Here is a 20433-nt window from a genome sequence, read left to right on the forward strand (position 1 = left end):
AACCGCTGGAGCAGATGCGGCGGCCAAACGCAGCACGCGGCCCCACAGCCCAGGCCGCCTGCGCGCCTCCTACGGCGGCGGCGGCGGGAGCGCCCCGCCTCCCGCTCCAGCCAGGCCCCGCCCCGCCCGGCAGCGGAAGTGGCGGGAGGCGGAGGGCGTGAACTTATTCCGAGGTCGCGGCGCTGAGGGTCAGTTTCGTTTCCAGGCCGCTCCCCGCCCGCCTGGCCCCACCCCTAGCGGCGGCACAGCCGCCGCTGCGTGTAGCGCGCTCCCCACCCCCTTCTGGGGCTCCGCGGCGCCCGGCAGCGCCTCTGCCCCAGCCTCCCGCCTGGCTCCTCCTCCTTCCCGGCCGGGGCTTCCGTGCGGGGGACGGGCAGCGCCAGGCGGGGGAGCTCGCGGGCCAGGCAGTAGATACCGCCGTTGCCGCCGCCATCGCTGCGGGACGGTTTCCGTCTCCTCGGCTTCCCAACATGGCAGCGGCAGCGGGAGGCAGCCGCGGAGCTCGCAGGCCGGTGCTGCTGACGCCTCGCGGCAACGGGGACCGTACCGTGTTTCTCTTCGACCGGCGCCGGGAGCAGGCGGATCCGGACGAGAAAGTGCTCAGCTACGGCAAGGACAACTACCGCGGCTTCCGCCGCGCCGTCTGCCAGGTACTGGGGACCGGGGGGCGGGGGGTTGGGAGGAAGAACGAGGGCGGCGGCGGGGCCGGTCGCGGCGTTAACGCTTCTCCGACGGCGAGGGCAGGTGCGAACGAGGAGCACCGCGCGCCCCAACCGCTGCCGACGTTCCGTCCGCGCGCGCGGACGGGCCTCGCGGCGCGGAGGTGGCCGGCACGTGCCGCGGCCCCACGTGCGAGGGGAGGCGCGAGGGGGACCGGTGGCGCTGGCGGCGGGCGCCCGGCCGGGGGCCGCTGGGCCGGGGAGGGGGGAGGGGGGGGAGGGCAGCCTTCTCCGCCTGCCTCCTTCCCCCAAACTTTCTCGCCGGGACAGGTGGGCGGGCGTCGAGGAGAGACTGCGCCCGCTCCCGCTGCGTCCCCTTCCCCCGGGCACCGGGCCCGCCGCGCTGAAAACGCCCGTCCGGGGTGGCAGCAGGGCGGCCGGCGGTGCGGCGCGGCGGGAGCAGCCCCTGGCGGCGGGCGGGAAGGGAGCGGGCGGTCCGGGAGCTCCCCCGCGCGGGGAACCGGTGGCGGCGGTGGTGTACGGGGTGGCGTTCTCGGGCGCGGCGCCGCTGAGGGCCGGAGCGGCGGTGTTTCTGCTGTCCAAGGTGGCGGCGATGAGCGCCGGTCTTTTTCCGTCGTGAGCCCTATAACTGTCTCTCCGAACTCCGCAGTGGTGGCTGCCATTTAAATACTTTACCTGGCTGCTGCTTTGCCGTCTAGCGTGTCCTTTCAGTTCTCTTTCCTTTCGTTATGCAAAACGAGAACTTACTCTGTCTTCAGATCTGTTGGACGTGGAGATTCCTTTCTATGCACGAGCTGTTTACTTTAGTTCACTAGCGATAGCAGTAGGCATCGCCCATGTTCTGTCATGGTTTCGTTTTCCGAGGGAGTAATAAATGCCATAAACCTGTTAGCTGACTGCATATGTTTTATATTGTGAAGCGCACAGGGAAGTCTGCTGTAAATTGTGCATAGTCTGATAAAGCACTCTAGTTTCTTTATCCAGTGTAATTTGCACTTTGTTCTCTAGGATGCAAACTTTTTGAGGAAATTGCTTGGTTTGTGCTATGATTGGACAGTGTATATGGTTTCCTACTGCGATGGAAGCTTTGAGTTATCAATGTCAGCAGGAATAGCTGTCACACATGACTGCCTCCTCCTTGCACAGTTCTACTTCAGAGTTTAGAATGGCATATTCATGTTCTGTTCAGCTGTTGAATCTGTGCTCCTGCTTAATATGCTGCTACTCCCCAGCTGTAGCTTAGACCAAGGGATGTGCTAACACTCCATAGCCATCGGAGCCCCTAAAGTTCAGAAGACTGAAAGAAATAAGTAACTGAATGGAATAAAGAAATGGGTACACTTTATGCAATGTAACATTCTGAGAAGTTAGTGGGGTGGGTTCGTGGCCTTCTAAGAACAAAGATCCTCCTTAATGGAGCATCATTATAGTGTTTGTATCTCCTATGAGTAATTATAAGTATCATGTGATTTCCTCCAAGAGTTGTCTTAATGGGTCCCATCTCAGCTGTACCTAGCAGATGAATTGCAAGGATACTTCATATTTTCAGTATTCAGGGGAAATATGTTGATGATTAACCCATCTTTTTTTCTTAGCTTTTGTAATTAATTGATGGGATAAGGTTAATGCTAATTTGAAACTTGTTACAGACAAGGGACTCTTTCTGTGGCTTTTTTATATATGCTGCACACTCCAGTGTCTTCTGTTTCTGTGCATCCTCACGGTGTTCAGTAATTCACAGAGCTTTCGGCATATTTGCAATCTCCTACCTAAATAAGCCATCATCACAAGATGTGACAAATCTTGGATATAAACAGCTTCAGGGTTTTCTTATCTCAAAAAATGTATCGATATTGCAGAGTCAGGACTTTAATGCCATTAGGCAGAGCACTTAGATGCACTACGTAGCATGTGAAAAGTCTGCCTCTGCAAAGCAGAACTTGGTATGTTTGGATTTGGTGTCTCTGAAAGTAAAATTTTTTAAGTATAAGTTCTTACTATGTCAACACCATAATCCTTATCACCAGTGTTTCGGGATGTTAAGGACAATGAAGTTGGTGCTTCTATAAACCTGCACAACAAGAACCTCAAATGACCATTTCCTTAGATAAAGTCCTTCTATAATAATGTGTTGACTGTCTGCAAGTTCAGTCAGAGATGCCTCCGCTACAGCTAATTTCAGTGTGGTGGCTCTTTGCACTGTGGAGCTTTTGTTACCTTACACATGGGACATCTAACTCTGAAAGCATGCCGAGGCAGATGGTTTGACATGACCAGTAAATGCTGGTACAGTGAGAACCGGACAGGCTGAGGTCCAGGGAGTTTGATGTCTGATGTCTCCCACGCCAACAGCGTATGGCTTCTCATTAGGCTTCTGGAAGAGCATTCTGGCATCTGGGAGTTTTGTGCGTTGTGTTTCTCCGGGTGTTGTACTCCAAAGTGCCACGTTTCTGGCATCTTGACAGTTGTTGGCTAACTACTTTCAGGATAAAGGTGACAAATGGGTTCCCTGATTGGAACAGGCTTTCCCCACTTCATGGTGCTGAAAATGTGTCGGGGAAGTGATGAAAGTTCAGGAAGAAAGATTCTTTTGATAAGCAGGTTTTGAATTGTTCAGACTAAGATGAAGCAGAATGTTGTATTCGCTTTTCTCCAATTAAAGCTATTAGAGACCATCTGAGTGTGTGATTAGGCAAATGCAGTGTATCTGGCAGTGTTCGTTTCCACGCCTATCCTGCCCGGTGGCTGAACCGCAGTACAGGCTCAGCTTTAAATCGACTTTCGTTGGCAGTTTGTCTTGCGACTGAATTATTCTACTGTGGCACCAATGTCTGACAAGGGCACCAGAAATATATGAAGTTGTTGGAACTGTTTCTGCTGTGAATATCTTCTGTGGTGTAAGAGAATTCCTTTGGATATAACTGGAGACATAGGAGTCAAAGGAGAATGTAAATCATGGAAAAACAGTGAAATTAAACCTGATTGCAGTATGTGATGATTCCAAGTTGAAAATAATTGAATGCCTGAAGGCCTGGTCTTAGCCTTCTACTTCTGAGACTTACCTTTTTTTTTTTTTTAATATAACACCAAGAGAAGGTGAATATATTCCTGTTTGTGTAGCAAAATAACTGATTCTTGAGACAAGAGATTCAGCCACTGAGAGATGGATTTAGGAGCTGATTCTGTGTCCTCTCTGTTATCATATAAAACATTCCTCCGTTATTATTAAAATGTTCCTTAATAATTTTTGAAACTTTTGTTTGTTTTGATCTTGAAGCGAATATTTGTTGTCATCTTATGAATTTTCTTGCTGTCCCCTAACAATGAGTGTGGCTCTATGTTGCTTTATGTATTGATAAATTAGCCTTTCCTTTGGGGAGGTGGGGGGAGGGAGAGATTTTTAAAAAAAAAATCTTATAAAAGAAGCTGGAGCATGTATAGTCTTAAATCTTCTTCGTTGCAGTGATCCATCCTAAAGCAAAACCTTCTTAATCAAAAATGATCTGTTAGCTTGATTTTTCCATTTGAGCATATGTGGAGCAGTCATGTAATGTCAGCCCCAGAACCATGAAATTTTGAGCTTAATAAGTTAATTAAATAGGGAGTCTTGCTTCTTCTTGGGAGTACTATTGCTTATATACCTTCCTGAGATCTTTTATTAGGTAAATGCCCCACTGCTTGTCCTGATGTTTAGACTATAATTGGAAAATATTTACCTGCAGTGAGCAGAATGGAGCTAAACTTTGTTGGCAGCTAATCCTAGATTCCTTGCTCCCATTGTCCAGGTAGATGGTGAGGTTGGAGCACTTCAGTTTGTTGCTAAGCTAGCAGGAATCCTTGCAGGCACTTACAGAGATAACACAGAAGGGTATCTGTGCTGAAAAGTGTACAGAAGTTTTGCTATGTGTGAAGGGGTTTTTGAGAGGCTTCGAGGTGAAGTACCAGTCTGAAGAGAGCTAATGGTACTAAAATTAGTGTTAGTACTTAAATAGGAATTGAACACATTTCTAAATGCCTCTTTAATTCTTTTGAAACTTTTAATCGTTGTTGTGACCTCCTTGTTTGAAGAAATATATAGGAATATATATCTGTAATCTCTATAGAAAGCAAATATCTGTAATTTAAGCAAACACTCAAAATTCAGACACCACAATAAAACAAAATATTTTGCTTTTAATCCTTTGCCACATCTTTTGTTGAGCTTCTCATTATATCCTAACAGTCTACCTACTACTTAAACAGATTATTTTGCCAGTCCACCAAAATAAATTACAGTGTATCAATAAGCCAAGAGGCAAAAAAGGATGTTCATTAGGAGGGAATATGAAGCAGCAGCACAGCAGTGGTGTAAACTCAAGAAATGAGTGTAATTCATTTTTTGTGGATATTTGCTTGTCAGTACCTAATAAATAATGTATGATGAAATTATTTGTGATCAATGAAAAAATATTAGCAACTTCCGCTGTTTTTATCACTAGAGGGTAACTCCTAAATGTATTTGAGGTATTTGGATTACTTACTAAGCTAATGTTCTGATAAATTTGCTCAATAAAAGTGTTTCCATTCTTAATGATGAAATCAATCCATCTTGCAATAGTTATATTTTTGTATTATAAACCCTATGTTCATTTACTTGCTTTTCAAGATTCTGTATAATCAGAAACTAAAAATAGATACACTTTAAACATGCGGTGCATACACAAAACAAGTTTTTCCTTGATTTTTAAAGAAACTGTTGGAGGTACTGTAAGGCACATATAAGATGCAACAATATTGTGAGGTTTTTTCCAAATCTGTCATATTGTATTTCAGGCTTCACTGAAATGCTTATGTATAGCATCTTTGTTACTGACATTGCAGCGGGAAGAAGGATGCAGTTGGCATACCTTTTGTGCACTTAGGTACTCCCTTACTCTGTGTTGACTGATTTGGAAAGCTGTGTGGTTTTTAAGTTCCCAGTCAAACTTGAGCGCTGGTGATACGGTGAGATGCAGAGCATCCACATTCCTTTAGCGTTACTTGTCCAGGTGCAACTTCTTAGATGTGACCAAGTATTTTTTTGCTTTTGAAGACTGGCATCCAAATTCTTGTCACTTGTTAAAGTGATGCCATACAAAGTATTTTCATGGTGCAAGCTCTATGGACTTTATGTCAAAATTTTGGCTGATAGCTGCACTTGTTAATATTTGTGATTGTGCTTTTAGACACAATTGGTTGTGAAGGTCTGGTGAAAGTTCCTGTATTTGTCCAGACTCTGAGTAAGTCTACTAATGACAGCGTGCTCTTTGCATAAATGCAGGGTCCCCAGCTTATTTCTGTTTGTTCAGTCTTGCAAATCTTGAAGAGATGTCCAAGTTAACTCATTGTTCTAGACTAGATTTCATAGATTTATGTATGAGGCTTCTGGAGAGAGCTTCTGTCATGCAATTTCCCTTTCTTCTTTTTCTCTCTGTTTTCCCACTGAAATGATGATAAACCTTTACTAAAGATACCACATTAAAACTTTCTCTATTAGTGGATCTTGTGATAGGTAGTGATGTTCTTAGTGTTTCTATAGAACCATCTGTTCACTCCTTAAGACCTTTCATTGATACCTATTTGTAGATAGTTAAAGTGTATCAATTGAACTTCTGAAAGGAGCGAAACTTTTCAGTAGGACAGAGGACAAGGCACTTCAAGTTCTGCAAATGTTGGCTTCTGTAATTTGTTCTTTAGATGGAGGTGACTCTGTCAATAAAGGATAGTTGGAAAATGTTTCAGAACACTAGTGTTCACTGCTGGTTTTTGTCTGTAGGTTGTCTCCTGTGACCATCTGCCCAGAAGATACAGGCTACTGGGTGTTCCTGTATTTCTGTAATATACAACTCTTTGCTTTGAGCTCTGAGAAATGTTTGACATAATTTCTTTTTTTGAATCCAACTTTTGGATCCCCTTTCTGTTAGTGTCCAAAGATGATAGACGTTTGTGTTCTGACATTAGGCAAGCTCATTTAGATTATGATTAAAGATGATTGTTATCATGCTTGCTCTGCTACCATGAGTTTTCAGTACCAGATCCTTGCTACCAAATACCTCAGCAGGTTGTCACCGTGTTGAGACTAGCTGACCCAACAGTGGACTGGAGAAGTTTATCCGATTAGCACTCTTAGAAGTTACATACAGTTGTTCTCAATTACTTCCAGCAAGGCCTTTGTTTCCACTTAATCTGTTTATATCTTCTTGTATTTGTTAATATTAAGGCCATTCATACAAATTATGTAGTTGTATGAATACTTGATAGATGATACAAGTATCTCAGTATCCATAAGCTCTACTGAAAGACAGTTGTTGGTTTGAAAATCTGTGATTTGAGAATAAAATCCTTTTCTTTAAGTGTGTTGTAGAGTTTCATCCATTTGTTGATGTAATAGATTTCTCTGTTTGGACTGATCATGCTTTTTATTGTAGCATAGAGCGGGATAGCTGACTGGTAAATGTATATATTTCAGGTGATAAATTGGCAAATAGCATGGGACATTCAGTTAATCATATGCAAAGTTACAGAAGGCTACAGGACTCTCAGAGTTTGGATGTGGCATTCAGGTTCATTTTTTAGATTCCTAAGCAAGTTCCCACAAAGGAGCTGCTGGATCAGTGTGAAATATTCAAAGTAAATTTGCATTTCTTTTATCATGTTAGGTAGCTGAGGTATGTAGATAAATATTGAGAAAATGCCCTTGCCAGATTTCTTTAGAATTAATTGATACATTTCAGGTCCCCTTTAAGAGCTTCACATCGGCACTACAGTTCTTTTACCCAGAAAATTATTTCTGGGCTAGGTGCCACTTTGTGGAAGGTGGCTGCATGGCTGTTACATCTCTGTTACCCCTCTGTTACCCCTTGACTACATCGCCATGCTCTGAGGCCAGTTCTTCACATCATTCTCATGCGCCTGCCTGCTGGGAATGGTTACCATAGGAGGAGACAGAGCATTTTAAAGGTATGGAAGTTGCTTATTATAGGAGGCAACTGTTTGTGTTGGAAAAGCGTGTGTTGCAAGGGGTTAAATGTCTTTAAAGATATTGTTGTTTCAGTTTCACTGCTTTACATCTGTCATGTGTGAGGCTGTTCCATTCCTTCAGTTTGAAAAGTCAGCATCAGCAATTATTATTTTATGGTAATAGTCTGGAGGACCACTGGAAGCAGACAGTGTGTTATTTTTCCTTTGCTTAGCACTTTATGCCTATCTGTGTTATGTCATGGTATACACACAAAGTTGAAAATTTGGTTGTTGAACATCTTTTCCAAGGCAGATGGTAAATCTAGAGTGAAATCTATGACTTCATGTTAAGTGTTCTAGTTGGCTTAGTAGCCAGGTAAGCCTCACAGTGCGTGTTCAGATCAAATAGTAGCAAAATTTGATTTGGTGCTTACGTGCTCATATATGAAAGAAAATAAATTGAGGTATGTTTAAAGGAGTCTTAGCTGCTGAGGAGTTGTCTGTGATTTGTGGGTTTATGTTTTGTTTTGAGGGTTGGTTGTTTGGGGTTTTGGGTTTATAAAGAAAACCTGTTACTGAAGCAAGTATTGAACCTTGCTTCTGGATTCAGATTTAAGGGTTGGAGAGTTCACAATTCATTCATGCTTTCATATATCATACCTGTCAATTGCTCTGTGGAAAGTTTCTTGGGCATCTGGCATTCATCAGGTTGTTTCAAACTTACCTTTTAGCATTAAATTAATCTTATGTCATAAACATCTACTAACAAATTGAGAACTATTAGCTATATTTATTTATGTATCATGAAACCATAGGCAGTGCTCCAGACTGAGCCTCCAGTTCATAAAGAATGTATTTCTTTTGTTTGTACTTTTGGCTTATGTATAATTTCATAGGTATAATGATTGATAACCTGCTGCAGGCAAAACAGGCTCGACTTGAGGAATTTTTCTTAATTTAACTTACTGCCAATTAACACAAACTTTTGATTATTGATTGGGGGAGCAATTAAACAAACACTTAAGGAAATGCCTTTCCTCCCTCTTCTCCAAGCTCATCTTCTGTCATACATTTCTCTTCCCCCATTCCTAGTTTAAGCTTGCCTTGTTCTCCCCATGCGCAATGCTCTATCAGTCCCAATTCCTTTGGTGAGGCAACAGGCAGTGTGAGAGGTCAGGGCCATGTGCAGGGTTTCCCTCTGCTGTTCCTCCTTCTCCTCCATGCTCTTTACTCCAGGGTTTCTTCTGCTCTGGTGGGTTGTCCACAGGCCGCAGCCGTGTGGGAGTACGACGGCAGAGAGGAGAAATTCTCTGCCCTGACATGGATCCGCCATGGGTCCAGCACCTTTGGGGCCATCCCTGCTCTGGCATGGAGCACCTTCTTTCAGTGTGTCTCCAGTGCTGTCCCTAGCAATGTCTCCTCTAGTGCATGTCCTCTGTTGCTTCTCGTTTGTCTCCTGTATTTCTTCCCCAATATGTTTGAGAGAAACACCATGTAGTCTTCTGGTTGAAATTTTGGTGCACAGTGGATCGTTTCCATCAATTTGAGAGCCATCTGGCACTGGCTATGACTGGCTCAGGGCAATTCATGGCCTCCTCCCACACCAGCCACCCCTACAGCCCTCCAGCACCAAAACCCTGCAGTGTACACTCCGTATACCTGTAAGTGTGGCTTAACAAGCAATTTAAATGGCTCTTAGTGAAAAGTTATGAGTATTTTCCCAGACTATTCAAAATTGGGTTAATTGATGTAATCTTTCATACTTTGGGGGTTTTAGGTGGCTTTTTTTCTTTTGTATGCAAATAACTGTTCATCTTTGTAATATTTTGACTTTTGCATTTGCACATAGTGATCATGTGTAACCAATAGTTTAGGAATCCTTGTATTTTCACATATCCATCTCTTTAGAGAACATACAATTTTTTTTTTCTCCTAGACTGTGGATTAATTTGGAGCTTTTATCTGTTTTTTCCTGAAACTATTTTCTTTTGTAGCCAAAAAAATAAAAGCTTTCTGCATAGCTGTTTTAACACACTAACCTCCAAACATACTTCTACTGTGAATATGCAAAGGCATTTCTGAGTATAGTGATTCTATTGTACTCTTCAAGATTTTGATGACATCAAAAGTTAAATCATGATTGTGCATCTGGACGATTTTTAAAAGAATAACCAACAGATTTATAATCTGAACGTACTGCTAGGTTGTCATGTGAATCTTCTGGAGTCAAGAATTCAGTGCATCTTCAGTGCTTATTTGAATAAGGGCCTGAACGTGATATGAAGTCAACAAAAGATAGAATGATGTCTGTTACATGCAAGAATCTTAGTGAGAAATGAAACGTTTGACCAAACATTGTTTATTGGAATCAAATGAAACATCATCAACTGTTCAAGTAAATTACCCAGTAGGTTCACATTTATTCAGGGATGACCAGCTCCTGGATCTTCCTGGAGACCGTGTCCACATAATGGGACAACTGTACAGCTACTGCACTGCCACCTGGCATAGCGGGAAGAGACAGGGGCTGGGATAACTAAAAGTATAGGACAAGAGAGAAGGACGAAGTAAAACCTATAGGTCTTACGGAAAATTTCTCAGTTGGAAAGCTTCACTTGTATAAGTTGGCCAAAGTTTACAAAAGATGCAGCCTCTTAAATTCCTGCGTGGATGAGAAAAACAGTTTATCTGCAGTTAGGACTGCCAAAATTGGTCCACAAACCTGCCTAGTAGCTTATCTCGAAATGACGGCCATTCAGAGCGAAACAGAAAGGACCTGCTGCCAGTAGATACAGTAATGCAGGCCTCACCCAGGAAATGCAGGTATTGCTCTGCCTGCGAGGCTGGTGCGGTCAAATTAGTTGAGCCTTACGCACTGAATGAGGGAGACGGCCAGAAGGAGGAGGCTGCCCCTGCTTGGGTAGCAGGCTGCTGTCTTGTGCATGCACTACCTCATCCTAACTTCTTGCTGCCTTAGAGTAAATACTGCACTCTTCATAAGGTTTTGAGAGCAGAAGAGCTTTTGAGAGGTAGAGAAAACGGAGCTGTAATCATACCTGGAGGGAAAAGATGCTTATCTGTGCTTTCAAATATAAAACTCTCCAGTTCAGTTGTTCTATATTAACCATTAACCTCAAATGGCAGAGTAGGATGTTAGTTTTATAGTATCCATAATATTTATTGCTTATTTTCCTTGCTCTGAGCATTTTTTTTTTCTGCACACGTTTACCATGTGGAAATTTGTGTAATGCGAGAGGTTAAGTTGAAGTGATCTGAATGTAGAATAGCTAAAAAGTAATAATTGCTCCAGACTCTTAAGTCTGAACATCAGTCTCTTTGTATCATCTCCATTTGTTTTACTTGTACCAAGTGGTGTGAGAAATTTGACAGTTTTGATAGTTTTGCTGATGTATACTAAATATATCTTTAACATAGTTGCAACTAGGGAGAAGGTAACTCAAAGATGGAAATCAGGGGTGGAAAGAAAGAGGTATGGGAAATGATGTGGGCAAGCTGCTACAGGGAGTGCAAGAGCTTCAGGGAAGAATCTAAAAGTGCAGAAAGCACCTGTTGGTGTCATGACCACAGGACTGAAGGGGTTGATGGAGTTAAACGAGACCAGAGCTGACTTTTACTTGAGTTTCAAAGACCTAGAAAAGTAAGGGAAAATACAGATATTTAGTTTATTATTTAGATAAAGAGATTAGTGTTGGACATCAGGGTGCAAAAATGAGGGCTGATGTAGAGTCATACATCTACATGCCTCTACATCCTGTGGAAAGCAGGATAAAAAGTGCAAAGCTACAGAAAGATATTCAAAAGTTGGAGATGGTAAAGATTGTTTAGATTTAGAAGAATATACTTCAGTGTTTTAATGTTAAAGAATTTTCTAAAAGAAATCTTGATTTTTTTAAAAAAATTTATTATATTATTGAAGAACAAAGACTTTAATGTGTATCCAACATTAAGAAATATTTGATTTAATGTCTCATGACTAGTGCTGTTGTAGTTGCACAGTCTGAAGTGGAGCTGTTCAATCTCTTTCATCAGCTCTCAAGATGATTACCTGCAAGACAGTTTCTCCTCAAAATTCCTGTTGCTTGCTAGAACATATTCTAAGCAGGTAAAAAACAAGCTACTGTAGGGCAGGCAGTTTTGGCTAAGTTGAGAAAGCAAATGAAGTTCTGGAATTAAACTGCGTTCTACTTCTGAGTTAATATGGGGGAAAATATTTGATCACTTCTCAGTAATTTGTGGCAAAGTGAATAGAAAGACTGCTATTTTTGTTCATTTATACGAATACTTTATGGAGTGCGTAGTTAACATAACTAAATAACCTCCAATTTTTGTAGGCATTTGGCATAGCTACTGATGAAAACTTTGTTATCACCACAACAAACAGGAAGGAACTTACAGAAGACAACTTCAGTAAGTATCTTATATGGCAAAATAAATACAGCTATTTCTTATATTGATTGTAAAGACCGCATGATGATTGTCTGTACTCTATGATGTGTGATAATTAACTGGAAGTACACATCCTATAATAGTTTACCAAGACCTGTTACAAAACTGATGTTCACAAACAAGTTTTTAACAACTACTCATTAGTATGATGACAGTTATACAAGGTAATCTTTTACCTTCCATCACAAATTCTGTAAATGATAGGAAGAAATGGTATGTAAATAGCTGTTACCTGAGAAAACTTGCATTACTAAGCTTGGAAACATGAAAAGATTTTAAATTAAATGTTGTTGCTATGAGGCTGAGTAGTAAACACCTAAGTAAATGCAGAGATTACCTGAGGCTAAACCTATACTGATTTTGAGAGCAGAAGTTGACAGGTGCAGTGAATGTTCTTCAATATACTTCATATTTCATCTTCACTGCAGGCGAACTTGTTCAAGATGGAGTTACTTTATATCTGCTACAATCAGTTGATCAAATGCTGCTTTCGGCCACCAAGGAGCGAATTGACTTCCTGCCCCACTATGATACACTTGTCAAAAGTGGGATGTACGAGTACTATGCCAGTGAAGGGCAAAATCCTTTGCGTAAGTACTTGCCAAAATAATCTTGTGTAAATGATGTTTATATGAATATAACGTGGTTATGAGCAATTTAACTTTAGGTTACAGCTGGTGGAAAAAATACAGTCTTAACTGTAAAAGAAGAATTACCCATGTTCTTTATGCAAATTTTTCTTTTAGAAATGGCTCAAAATGGCCATGTAAGAATCCAGATTTACAGAGGTACCTCCTCAAATACTTCTTTAAGAAGTTTGAATAATTTAGAAGTAAAATGACTTCAGTCTTGATGATAATCTTGTGGATGTCATCTAGGCAGGTCAGCATTTGTGTTATTAGGTTTTTGTCTCCTGTAGTGACTTTGTTTGAACTTTGTGACCAGTTTTTGAATGAGCTACCATAGAATTTTGTCTGCCGTCCCAACTGTGGTTCTACAGGGCTTAACTTACCAACAAGAGCAAGTATTTCTTTAAAAAGAGGCAGCTTTAGTTTTTATCTAACTGGTATATTAAATATGAACCAGCATTTCATATTTTTTTATTGAAAAAATCAGTTTCTGTTAATGGCTTCTGAAAATTCTGTCTGTGGCTATGATTACTTTTAAAATATGTACATCTTAGGTACAGCAGACTCAAAATTGTACAGAAAAAATGCAAAAGTCAAGACTTCAGCATTATACCATTCCCACAGCAATTTCTGTTTCAAAAGAATTGCAACAATGTCTGTAAACAACAACTGTGTTTTTAAGTACCATTCTGCTTTTGCCCTGTCCCTTTTTCTGCCCTTCATGTGTTTCCCGTCCCATCGAAGACACTGTTTTGAGCACAGTGCCCCCAAACCTGAACCAAAGTGCATTAATAGTTTGGTCAGTCATATGTATACCTCTGTGCACAGGAGTTGATCTATATTAGACAACACAAAGCATTTTGTCTGGATAGATTTGTGCTTTCTTCCTACCAGCAGCCAGGATCAGTTACCTGAGAAACAGTAGGAGAACAGAAGGGCTACGCAGACATGCAATAAAAGTGATTTGGGGACTTTTGAGTTCCTGTCTATGGACTGCTCTTTTCCATGAACTTGTTATGTGGTTCAGAAAGTAACTGGACACTTCTATCATTTGCAGTATTTTGCAGTATTGAACCCCCAGCTTAATTGCATGTGATGTGAAGTGTCATGTCTTTTTTTATATGTTGAACTAGTTACCAGTTTTTCACCTGTTGACCCTACTTTGTATGCTGGGAGACATCATAAAGCATTGCTAGCAGATTGGTTGACTTTGTTAGTTTAAAGTGTGATTCACTAACTTGGGGGTTGAGGTGCAAAGCTGTGACACTAGTGTACTCACAAGCACCAGGGTGGATGAGCACACCTATTGGAGAAGTGAGGAATGACCCTCAACCTTCCAAACAGATGAGAGAGTCAGCAGTCCAGCTGGAGTGTCTCTATACCAACACACAGCATAGATAACAGGCAGAAGGAGCTGGGAAGCCACTGTGCAGCTGGAAAGCTAGGATCTGTTCACTATCACTGAAACTTGGTGGGATGACTCACATGATTGGAGCGCTGCAATTGATGGCTATAAACTGTTCAGGAGGGACAAGCAAGGAAGGAGAGGTGGAGACTTTGCCCTCAGCATGAAAAAATGGCTTGACTGCACAGAGCTGTCTCTGAAAAACAGCAGTGTACAGGTAAAGAGCTTGTCAGTGAAAATTAGAGACCAAGCCAACAAAGGAATCCTCGTGGTTCATGCTTACTACAGGCTGCCCCATCAAGGAGAGGATGTCGATGAAGCATTCTTACTTCAGCTGCAGGAAGCATCACACTTGCAGACCCTGATTCTGCTAGGGGACTTCAATTACCCTGACCATCCACTGGAAAAGCAGCACAGCAAGCTGCAAGCAGTCTGAAAGACTCTTGGAGTGCATTGAGGATAACTTCTTAATCTAAGTGATAGGAAGCCTAACTAGAGGAGATGCGTTAGCAGACCTGTTGCTCACCAATGCAGAGGAACTTATTGGAAAGGTCAAGATTGGTGGTAGCCTGGGCTGTAGTGATCATGTCCTGGTGGAATTCATGATCTCAAGGGACAGAGGCTAAGTGAAATGTATAGTCAGGACTCTCAACCTTAGGAAAGCAAACTTTCAGTTGTTAAGAGACTGGTGGATGGGACACCCTGGGAAACTGCCCTCAAGGGTAAAGGGGCAGAAGAGAGCTGGCAGCTATTTAAAGACTTTTTTTTAGAGCATAAGAAGTATTGATTCCGATGTGCAAGAAATCAGGCAAGGAAGGCAGGAGACTAGCATGGCTGAGTAAGGACCTCCTGGTCAAACTGAAACACAAGAGGGAGATGCATAGGCAGTGGAAGCAGGGGCAGACATCCTGGGAATAATATAGGGATATTGCCTGGGAGTGTAGGAATGGGATCAGGAAAGCTAAGCACAGCTGGAGCTAAATTTGGCGAAGGATATGAAGAATAATAATAAGGGCTTCTATGGGTATGTTAGAAAAGGAACACAAGAGAAATTGTACCCCCCTAATAAATTGAGGGAGATCTAGTGACAACTGATGTGAAGACTAAAGTACCAGACTTTTTTTTTTGGTCTCTGTTTTCACTGGCAATTGTTCTTCCCACATCTCTCGCGTTCCTGAATGTCAAGGCAGGGACTGGGGAAATGAAGTCCCACTCATCACAGGAGAAGATCAGGTTAAAGACAATCTGAGGAACCTGAATGTACAAGTCCATGGGACCCAATGAGATGCATCCCAGGGTCTAGAGGGAACTGGCAGTTGTAGTTGCTAAGTTGCTCTCCATCATATATGAAATTTATGGCAGTCAAGCAAAGTCTCCAGTGGTTGGAAAAAGGGAAACATCTCACCCATTTTTAAAAAGGAGGACTCTGGGAACTATGGACCACTCAGCCTCAGCTCAGTGCCCAGTAAGATCATGCAACAGATCCTCCTGGAAGCATATGGATGACAGGGAGGTGATTAGAAACAGCCAACATGGCTTCACCAACAGCAAATCACACCTGACTAATAGAGACACCTTTTACGATGAAGTGACTGTATTGGTGGATAAGGGAGGAGCAACTGATGTAATCTATCTTGACTTCTGTAAGACCTTTGATACTGTCCCACACAACATCTTTGTAGCTAAATTGGAGAGATATGGGTTTGATGGATGAACTATTTGTTGGATAAGGAGTTGGCTGGGTGGTCGCATCCCAAGACTTGCAGTCAATGGCTCAATGTCCAAATGGAGATCAGTGACAGTGTTGTCCCTCAGGGGACCAGTACTGTTTAATAACTTCATTAATGACATAGTGGGATTTAGTGGACCCTCAGCAAGTTTGCAGATGACACCAAGCTGAAAAGTGCAGTTGTTAAGACAGTTGAGGGAAGGGATGCCATCCAGAGGGACCTTCACAGGCTTGAGAAGTGGGCCAATGTGAACCTCGTGAAGTTCAACAAGGTCAAGTGCAAGGTCGTGCATGTGGGTCAGGGCAATCCTCAGTATCAGTACAACCAGGACGTGAATGGATTGAGCGCAGCTCTGAGGAGAAGGATTTGGGGATACTGGTGAATCAAAAACTGAATATGAGCTGGCAACGTGCACTTGCAGCCCAGAAAGCCAATTGTGTGCTGGGCTGCATAAAAAGAAACATAGCCAGCAGGTCAAGGGAGGTGATTCTTCTCTTCTACTCCACTCTCATGAGACCCCACCTGCAGTACTGTATCCAGCTCTGGGACCCCCAGGATAAGACAGACACACCTATTGGAGTGTGTCCAGAGGAGGGCCATGAAGATGATCGGGGGCTGGAACATCTCTCCTATGAGGAAACGCTGAAAGAGTTAGGGCTGTTGAGCCTAGAGGAGAGAAGGCTTTGGGGAGAACTTGGAGCAGCCTTCTAGTACCTGAAGGGAGCCTACAAGAAAGCTGGAGAGGGACTGTTTACAAGGGCATGTAGTGATAGGACAAGGGGTAAGGGGTTTAAACTAAAAGAGGACACAAACTGAAACACAGGAAGTTCCATCTGAACATGAGAAAAAAAACTTCTTTACTGTGAGGGTGACATAGCACTGGAACAGGCTGCCCGGAGAGGTTGTGGAGTCTCCTTCTCTGGAGATATTCAGAACCCACCTGGACCCAATCCTGTGCAACCTGCTCTAGGTGATCCTGCTCTAGCAGGGGGGTTGGACTAGATGATCTCCAGATGTCCCTTCCAGCCCCTACCATTCTGTGATTAAATGCAAGGGGAGACCTTATCACTCCCTACAACTACCTGAAAGGAGGTTGTAGCAAGGTGGGTGTCGGTCTCTTTTCCCAAGTAACAAGTGATAGGACAAGAGAAAATGGCCTGAAGTTACGCCAGGGGAGATTTAGATTGGATATTAAAAAAAATTTCTTCACCAAAAGGGTTGTCAATCATTGGAACAGGCTGCCCAGGAAAGTGGTCGAGTCACCATCCCTGGAGGTATTTAAAAGATGCGTAGATGTGGTGCATGGGTAAGTGGTTGGGCTGGGAGTGGTAGGTTAACGGTTGACTTGATGATCTTAAAGGTCTTTTCCAACTAAAATGATTCTATGATTCTCTGATGCTTAGTCATCAAGTTCTACAATAGAACTTGAAGTTCCTTCTTCTGTTTTTAAGGTGTCTTATGTCAAGAAAACAAATGTTTTTAAACAAATCTTCAATTTAGAAATATATTACACTTTTTTAAAGAGTTTTGGTTTCAGTGTTGCTGCTGTTTGGGTTTTTTCCTAAAGCAAAATTTAAATTATTAAATCAAGAAATAAAATTAATATATACTGAGGACTGTAACTCTTCTACGTTGGAGAAATTCTCCAGTATGTCCATAACAATCCAACTCTCATTCTGTTTTCATGGTAATAAACAACAATGCAAACAAACGGTTTGTCAGAAGGAACTCCATAAGATCTTTATGAAGTAATTCAATACTGCACTTCCTGTAAGTGTTCACATGATTGGGAGCTACCATTCAACTCCCACGAAATGCTGAGCATTCCCTTGGTAGAAAAAACTTTTTCCTTCTCTAAACAGGCTTCAGAATAATAATATGAGATGAAAAAGCGTAATGCAATCAGTTTTCCTTTAGTTCCTCACACACATGATTTATTTTCATTTCCCCTCCTTTTCTTCATAAAAGAGGTTTTCCACTTCTGTTGCTTCACATTATGATCTACTTCCCTTACATAACTCCAATGATAACTTCTTGTGTTATCCAGAGATTTTTGTATCACGGTCAAATCTGCCATCCACATGTAAAAATATTGCATGTGATTTGAATGTAAAATATAGCAGCATCTTTGACAGATTTGTGTTCCAGAAGTATTGAAGCAGGAAGAAAGTATATCCACAGGAGAGGAAAATACTTTGATCATGCCTGTCAATGTCTGTGGGCCTAGATATCAAAGTTTCTTGACAACTTGCTGTCGTTTAAAAACATTTTGAACTTTTGTTTGGGTCAATCTGGCAGTATCATCAACATACATTTTCTCTGTTCTCTCCCTGCATACTGTTGCCCAAAAGCCTGAAGCATATTTATTCATGAGTCAGAGAAGTGATTTAAATATGGGATCTCAATGTTGTCTTTTTGAAGTCTTTTTTTTTTTTTAAGGGAAAAGTAAACTTTTTTCCTACATTTTCCTCTGTCCTGTTACTACTAAAACAGCTTGCTAGGGTGCTTTAAATCATCATTCTCTCTAAAAGAGTGAACAAGCTTCAGGTGTTTGTGAGAAACTTTTCATATGCATTCAAGTCAATTGTTGATCTTGTCTGTACTCTGCAATAGGTGGCACAGGGAAAAGGAGGATTCCTGCTCAAAGTGTACTGCATGTGTTCGTACTGCTACCACAAAAGCCTTTAAAATGGTCCAAAAGTTGTGGTACTACTTGTGGTCATAACTCTTCAATCCTAAAGAGACTACTTGATCAAGAGTACAAACAGACTAACTTTTAGATCCACTTCTGTAATGACATTACTGGTATATTTTTTTCCTGATGCATTACTAATTCTCACTCTTTGAGACAGTAGTGAAGTAATTTGTGAAATTCTGCAACACACCAGTAATTAAAATTTGCAAAACAGCTATATTGTCTACTTTTGTTTATTATGTACTAGAATTGACTGTTAGAGCAAATAGCAATTTTGAGCGTGTGTAAGTGTACTGCAGCTGATACTCCTTATGTACAACATCTCTAAGGGCACGCCTAACCAATTTCATGTGCTGATGAAGGGCATGTTCTTTGATGTGGAAGAGTAAGTATGGGTCACATAACTGATGCTCTGTTCCTGTTGTTAGCAGCGAAGAAAGTTGCAAAGAATCTAAGAACTGTTTTATACTTCAAAACCAACTTGAGTGAAAGTGCCCAATGCTTCAGAGTTCTTCTATGATACTAATACAGGATTTATTTTGTATGTCTGAAGTGTATGGCTGGTGTAGTTTGCAGTGTAGCATTCTGAAGAACCTTGCAGATCATAGGGGAAAAAACTTCCTTATCAGAGAGACTGAATGGAAATATTTATTCCATTCACTAGGGCTGATAAATCAGAGTAAATTAATTTGAACTTGTTGTATTTTTTTTCAGATTGATGCTGTTGTCCTAAATTAAATGCAATTTTTCACTGAAGTTAGGTAGTCCTAACTTTAATTAGGTAAGGGCTCCATGTGTTAATGTTTAGAAACAAGAAAGTTGTCCAAGCAGTTTGGTTGACTATTTCTGCTGTGTATTGCCAGGTATCTGACAGAACTTTGGTTGTATTTACCATTGACTAAATTCTTCAACCATGTTTACAATTTTCTTTGTGTTCTTTTTGTAAACAAATAACTTTCTATTTTGGAAATTGAACAATATTTCTGTTCAGGTTTTTTCAATGAGTTCATTCTTCTCTCAATATTTTAATGAGTCAAGGTTAGTTTTATTACATACCGTGGACTTTCATATGAATCGTACAAATTCATTTCTAATCATGGAAAAAGACAAGTTTGCCTTGTGGTAAGGAGCCTGTTAGTTCATCACTGTTCCTAGGTACTTCCAGTAATCATGTTCTTACTGTCAACAGAGATAAGAGAGATTCAGTGATGAAACAAATTATAAAGTGTATGTACAAAAGTGTTTTGTTTTTTGTTTTTTTTTTTAAATCAAGATGTTATATAATATTGGTGGTTCTGACAGTGCTTAGCTTTTGTCTGTGTTTAGGGAATGTGTTATCCTAATTGCTCAGAAGAAACTACTGTAAGTATATGTCTGTTTTCTGAGTGCTGTCTTTTGAGAACAAGATTTTAATAGTGTTACTTTTCTTCAATTTCTTTAGCATTTGCCCTTGCTGAACTGATTGACAATTCTCTGTCAGCTACATCCCGAAATACTGGTATTCGGAGCATACAAATAAAATTGGTAAGATAGAAATATTCTACTTTTTTCCAGATGTAGTTTGCATTATCTTTTTTTTTTCTGGTACTCCTTGTATTTTGTTTTCTTTTCCCCAAACAGTTATTTGATGAGTCCCAAGGAAAACCAGCTGTTGCCGTGATCGATAATGGAAGAGGAATGACCTCTAAGCAGCTTAACAACTGGGCTGTATATAGATTGTCAAAGTTTACAAGGCCAGGTGACTTCGAGAGGTTAGAAAGTTTTAATCATTTTTACAATGATTAGCAAACTCTCCGAAGGTTCACGGAATATCATTTTAAGACATATCTCTATACCAACACTTAGCTAA

At 41.5% G+C, this 20433-nt stretch overlaps 1 protein-coding gene across 4 annotated transcripts in view; it reads left to right on the top strand.

Annotated features, from left to right (window-relative positions):
• Positions 1 to 251: 251 nt before the first annotated feature.
• Positions 252 to 20433, top strand: part of SMCHD1 (structural maintenance of chromosomes flexible hinge domain containing 1) — an 84222-nt gene continuing 64040 nt past the window's right edge. The window contains exons 1-5 of one of the 4 annotated variants that reach the window (XM_054815615.1): positions 252 to 650; positions 12011 to 12086; positions 12554 to 12715; positions 20026 to 20108; positions 20205 to 20335. In XM_054815615.1, the coding sequence (XP_054671590.1) occupies positions 471 to 650; positions 12011 to 12086; positions 12554 to 12715; positions 20026 to 20108; positions 20205 to 20335 (632 nt within the window). In that variant the 5' untranslated portion in view covers positions 252 to 470. The other 3 variants (XM_054815611.1, XM_054815612.1, XM_054815614.1) reach the window with 3 other exon arrangements.

Source organism: Grus americana, chromosome 2, assembly GCF_028858705.1.
Source record: "Grus americana isolate bGruAme1 chromosome 2, bGruAme1.mat, whole genome shotgun sequence".
Classification (NCBI taxonomy): Eukaryota; Metazoa; Chordata; class Aves; order Gruiformes; family Gruidae; genus Grus; species Grus americana.